This window comes from Glossina fuscipes, unplaced genomic scaffold (assembly GCF_014805625.2).
Source record: "Glossina fuscipes isolate IAEA_lab_2018 unplaced genomic scaffold, Yale_Gfus_2 116, whole genome shotgun sequence".
Classification (NCBI taxonomy): Eukaryota; Metazoa; Arthropoda; class Insecta; order Diptera; family Glossinidae; genus Glossina; species Glossina fuscipes.
This window is the reverse complement of record NW_023998459.1, coordinates 1,135,156-1,141,160: the sequence shown is the minus strand read 5'-3', so window position 1 is coordinate 1,141,160 and position 6,005 is coordinate 1,135,156. Positions and strand designations below refer to the sequence as shown.

At 30.4% G+C, this 6,005-nt stretch overlaps 1 protein-coding gene across 9 annotated transcripts in view; it reads right to left on the bottom strand.

Moving 5' to 3' along the window:
- Window positions 1–4,478: 4,478 nt before the first annotated feature.
- LOC119640262 (nuclear hormone receptor FTZ-F1 beta) overlaps window positions 4,479–6,005 on the bottom strand; it is a 54,907-nt gene continuing 53,380 nt past the window's right edge. For 4 of the 9 annotated variants that reach the window (XM_038038155.1, XM_038038154.1, XM_038038151.1 and 1 more), the window contains 4 exons: window positions 5,809–5,958; window positions 5,643–5,745; window positions 5,414–5,568; window positions 4,479–5,352 (listed from right to left, as the gene is read on the bottom strand). In XM_038038155.1, the coding sequence (XP_037894083.1) occupies window positions 5,269–5,352; window positions 5,414–5,568; window positions 5,643–5,745; window positions 5,809–5,958 (492 nt within the window). In that variant the 3' untranslated portion in view covers window positions 4,479–5,268. The remainder of the gene's footprint in view (window positions 5,353–5,413; window positions 5,569–5,642; window positions 5,746–5,808; window positions 5,959–6,005) is intronic. The other 5 variants (XR_005247635.1, XR_005247634.1, XM_038038152.1 and 2 more) reach the window with 5 other exon arrangements.

The following is a 6,005-nucleotide window of genomic DNA, read 5'->3' as shown; positions in this document are numbered from 1 at the left end:
CAAGTGCTTGAAATATAATATATAATCTTTTTTATATAAATGTATAAAAAATATGCATTCAAAACTTGAAAGTTCGAAGAGATAAGAAATTTCAGAGAAATTACGTATACGCTACATAAATTCCAAAGAAGAAGAATTTTCATGACAAGTTCATTCAGGAACTAATTGGGGATTGTAAGTGCGAAATTTCGGCTTGCTATCTTCATTTGTACGATACTATCAATCCCATAAAAAAGTAAAGCAATTAAGTTACTTTGACAGAAATAAATGCAAGACGTCTACGGCGTTCTTGGCTTCAATATTAGTTATATACTTCTCAAATAACTGAAGCAAGTGTTGATCGAAAAACAGCAGCAGTTGTTTTACTTGCTGGGAACGCGATGGTGGTTACTTCTGAAATAACTGAAACATGAGTTGAGCGTAAAACATTAGATGCTCAGCAGACTCAACAACATTGCAAATTTCACAAACATCACATGGTATAGCGCGAATCATTTTTAAATAAACTTTGTCATAAGTGTGACCACTCATGAGTCTATAAAGAATTTTGATTTCCCAGGAATTAAAGGAAGATACAGAGAAGGGTTTGAATTGACGTGTGGGATTTAATTTATAGAAAAGACGATTGGATTTAACGCGCGCGGTTACTTTAAATTCGTCGTTTAGCTGTTGAAGGATGTGGTTGCGAATTGCCCGAATTGTTTCATTGGGAGTATATTTGATGGGAAAAAATTGTCCCATCAACAGGAGCTCTCCCTGCATGAAAGTCGGCTTTTACATTTAAAAAAAAGCCGCAGTGGCCAAGTTGGCAGTGATCCACTTGTGACTCATGCAACATCTTATGAATTTCAAACACATATTGATTCTCTGCATCTCTTTTATGTATTAGAAATAGAGCTGACTTACTATCAGGAAAAATAACAAACCTTTTGATACCATCAGAGATTACAACCTTAATAGCATGTCGGATGGCGAGCAACTCAATAAAAGTCGAGGAAAGTTCCTCCGCCGCTTTTACTCGATATACTTTTTTAGATAGATGTTTTACAACCGAGGAGCCAGATACATTATGTCCGACGGGACCGTCGGCGGCATACATATGGCAGGCGTTGTTGTAATAAAAAAGGACCTTTTCTTGGCTTAACATCCTAATACAAGAGGAGTTGACGTGTTGTTTTGAGGTAGAGTTCGATTCGAGAATGTTCATGAAGACTCTACATTGGTTGGTAATGAAATTCCAGAGAAGAATTGAATCTTTCTTATCAATAATATGACGAAGTTTTTGATAGCAAAAAGTGTAGCTGCAAGAGACAAGGCCACTGAGAGATATAACTTACTTAAAAAAGGAAGGATTCATCATCTTGATCTTAATTGACTCTTTGGCGAAAAAGAGCTCTTTCGGAAAGGGGCCACTCACCAGATATGACATTGGGTCCAGTACAACGTTTTAACGTTCGATTTTCAAATGCTTGTATACGTTTCCCAATATATTTTGGGAAATTGCAATATGTGGAATGTGCAAATTCAATTTTGAATCTGACTAAAGATTTGTATACAGTCGGAGCATATTTGGGAGGCAAGGACTGATTGTTAGTCATGAGTTTGATGATTTTACATCCAGATTGACAGTCTTTGAAGGCTTTCTCATAATGCCCACGAAGAGTTAAGCTGTCATTTAAAACTCTACCAGCAAATCGAAGAGATTTCACTGAACAACTTTAATACCTTTGATGAAAAGCCTGATTCCACGTTTAGAACCTTTGGTAAAATAAGTAGTATATTTTTTTGCTGGGGTTAAAATATAAATCGAGATCGAGAGATTATTGACAGCAGCTGTAAAAGATGAGTCCACACATACAATTAGGAAATCACCTGCATATTGAAAAATATGGGTTTTGTCATCCTGAAGATCATGCAAAGAAGCTGTGTATAGATTGAAGAGTATGGGGCTTAAACAACTGCTTTGTGGGATATCACCATATATTTCAACTTTTTTAGTATCCATCACCAATATACGCTTAGATAAAAAATTAAGTATCCACAGCCGTATTTGAAGAGGAATCGAAAAGTTTAAGAGATTCTACCAAGCTTTGTCAAACAGACACAGCCATAGCATACCTAGGCGTTACTACACACACTAAAACTTCTTTAATTATGAACGGGTTAAATTGAGCGCCATCTTTTGCGACGCAATTTAAATGCAAATTTTCGAAACAAGTCGATATAGTTGACAAGGCTTTTCTCTCTCCCTCAGCTGTAACAAATTAGTACCATATAGCGATATTGGTATATTCAATGGATCTTCCGGAGAAATTAAAAGTCCATTTTTTTTTTTTTTTTTGGTTTTAAATACAACATTCATACTTCCTTTTTTAATTTTTTTCTCATGTACAAAAAGAATTTGCTTACTACGTTTATTTAAATTTTTAATATATGTCTTTTCAATACTTTTTAATAATTTATTTACAAAATAGCAAAATGCTCACAAAATATATAAATATAATACAAGTCTTACGAGTTGCGAGACTTGTGTCCTTAGAATTTTCATGTATTTTTTGTTATTTCGGTTATTTATTAATATATTTTTGTAATCATTATCAAACGATCTACACCTTCAGCACTCTTATATAGCTGGCGAGGAGCAAGTGAAACAATTTTAATTGTATTGTGCACAAATATACTTTCAGTCAATTTTTTTTTGTTTTGTTTTACTTGATTTGGGTTATTATGCATATTGATAGATACAACGGTCGGGTAAAAAATTTAAGGGAAATTACGAAATAATGAAAATAAAATTGTATGTTTTTATTAGATGTACCCCGGGATTGTTTAATTAGATGGTTCATCGAGGCAACGTATAGAGTTTTCTCTCTCTCTCTCTCAGTATCAACCAAACCAAGGCCCGTGGAGACTTTAGTCAAGGTTTGATAGCTGCAGAGATTAGATGTGCGCTCAAGGTTTAGCCATTAAAAATTTTGAATCTGACTTGACTTTTTCGGATTATAACAAGGCGATCAATATGTTCAAGATTATTGTTATTGCATTTAAAGGCTTTTCGATGTTATGTATAAAGCTCAGATTTAAATACAACACAAAATAACTCAATTATTTTGCATTAAACAGTCATTCCAGCGAAAAAATTTCAAAATAAGTGGATTGCAAGTTTCGGCTTATTAAAAATTAAACTAAACAGCGATAAGCAATTAAAGTAAAAATAAAACAAAAACGAAAAATTAAAATATCAACTTTATTAACGGTTTATTATTATGGCTATTATTTCATTGCTGTAAAAATAAAATGAAAAACGAAAAGAAAATTGAATTGAACGCAAATTAATGGGGCGTAGGAGGTGGGATATTTGTTTATTAAATTTTTTAAATCTTTTTTATTGCATATCTAGTAAAAAGTATTAATAAAAATTTAAATCCTGTTGCAGGATTTTTGTAATAATAAGTATATTTTTATTACAACTTAAAAGAATTTAACTAAAATATAAATTTGAAATTCTTTCAAACAAAGCACTGGAATAAAGTTACAAAATTTTCAATGTTGTCTTTTTGTAATAATAAAGAAATTTCAATAGATTGCACTTAAACTATCGAATATAGCCAATAAAAAAAAAACTTATAACTAAATTGTAAACAAAAGTTGCATTTAAAAATCAATTTTTTTTAATAAAAATATATATATGCGTGTATATAAATATTCCTATTTAATGGAATTTAAAATAAGAACTAAACAATGAAACTTTAAATTTAAAAATAAAAAAACTGTTAGATACAAGTTTTAACTTTAAGTCAAAATTATTAATTTACACAAACATATTTGATTCTGCAATCAAAAGGTTTAGTTTCTTTTCTTTGTATTATTATTATTATTATTTATTTTGGTTGTGCATATGCGGAATTAGCTTCAAATTGCTTTCTTTTCATGAAATGTAATAATTTCAAAATAGGATTTTTCATACATTAGGCCCCTTACCTTTTGATCACACAATTGTTTTAGTTAGTCTTCTTTTAATTTAAATTTTTATATATGTTTATACAAATATATTTATAAAAAGTTAATATGCTACGTCTTTGTTAGTACAGTCTGTGTAAAAATGGTGATTAGCAGATATTATAATTTTGTTGTAGTTTCCTATAAATATGTATACTCCTTACGTATAAAAACTTTCTATTTAATAACTACACATTTAATTCTAATTAATTATTAATTATTCCTAATAATAGTAGTACAAAATCAAGTCTCTTTAAAGTTTTTTTTGTTTTTTTTTTTTTTTTTTTGTTAATTAAAAAACTTTTATGAAAAATTTGGCAAAAAAATTTCATAAAAATCGTTTCATTCTTAGTAAAAAAGGAAAGAAAAATACAACTTAACACTAATTGTCTTCATTCTTCATTAATAACAACAAAAAAAATTGTTTTGTTTTTTCTTTTTTGCTTTAAATTTAGGCACACATTTTTATTAGTTTTGAGAGAATTTTTTCTTTCTGACGCTTAAAATCTTATAAGTAAATGAATTATTTTTATGTTAAAATAAATGAAGAAATGAAGTAAATTTAACAGTTACTGATAATCTCGATAATCGCAAAATTTCTGTGTCACATGTTTTAAAGTACCACGTTCGATATAGATTTGAATTCTTTAAAGAAAAATATATGTGCAAAGCTTCAGTTAATTATCTCAGTTTTTTGCGACCATAAAAAATCTTACAACAGATAACGGACAGGTGTACTTAGGCCAATCGCTTGTGGATCTTACGTTAACCTGTCCATTTATGAGTCATTTAGTTTCCATTTCACTAACGAAAAATGAAGCATTTTCTTATTCTTCAAAAGTGAATGTAATAATGTGCGCAAATTCCTTTTTTGATAAATTCGTTAAATTTATTATTGCATATATAATAAATGTGTGTAAAACACTTCGATTTACCTTACAATCGGATCACACTTGTTGCACAGAACTTAGATAAAGGCAAATTTAAACTTGCTATCTCCATTCGTTTCCCTTAACCCAATGCTGACAGACAGAATCGCGGACAACGAAGCCATATAAACAAATAAAATTTTTATCTATTTAAATCAATTTCACTGGTCAAAAATAATATAAGCAAAAAAAATCATCAACGGAATAACAAAATTAATGAAAGATAAATTCCATTAATTGATAGAAAGTAGTTTCGTTGCGGTATATACTTGCACTTAATTAGTGATTTTAGTATTGCAAATTTACCAAGAGGCTGAAAGGTAAATTTCCTAGGCATTTGTCAATGTTCTCCTCTTAAAAGCTCCATTAATAAATTAAAATCACCACCATCACGAGATTTAATAGAAAGCATTTCTTTACCCAACTGAAATACATGTTTATTTAACATAAAAAGCATCTTTTCATTTTCTCCATCTATTACTCACTTGACACGTTCGTTGCAAATCGGGTATACGTAAAAGTAATTCACCAAATTTGGAAGGAGTATCCGGATAATGAGCCAAAGTGTAAGCTTGTAAGCTTTGCAAAGCTTTCTCTTGACATTCTCGAACCTTTACGGGTTCTTGCAATTCTGATGTGTCTGAAAACATATTACAAAAATTTGATTACATTTTTCTTTATTTTTATTTACACTAGTTTTTTTTTATAGCTTACCAGATTGCAATAATACTATCACTTTCATGGCCACATATTCGTAGCGGTCAACCCTTAAACGTCTTAAATGATCTGCCAGATTCAGCATTCTTTCAATGCAGGTCTAGAATATGAACTTAATTGTTTAGCTTATTGTGCAATAATTTACTATGAAAATAGATCTCACCTGAAAACCAGTTAATTTTGCTTGAGCCAAGTTAACAGTTTTACCTTGTGACATTTTAATTTCTCCAGGTGTATCTATGGACCGATAGCAGCAAGAGAACAACAAAAGCTCACACCAGGAATTGATTAGCAGGCATATTTGGTCGTCAATCTGTAAACAACAATATCAGAATCTGGCATTAGACTTCAAGCCATACT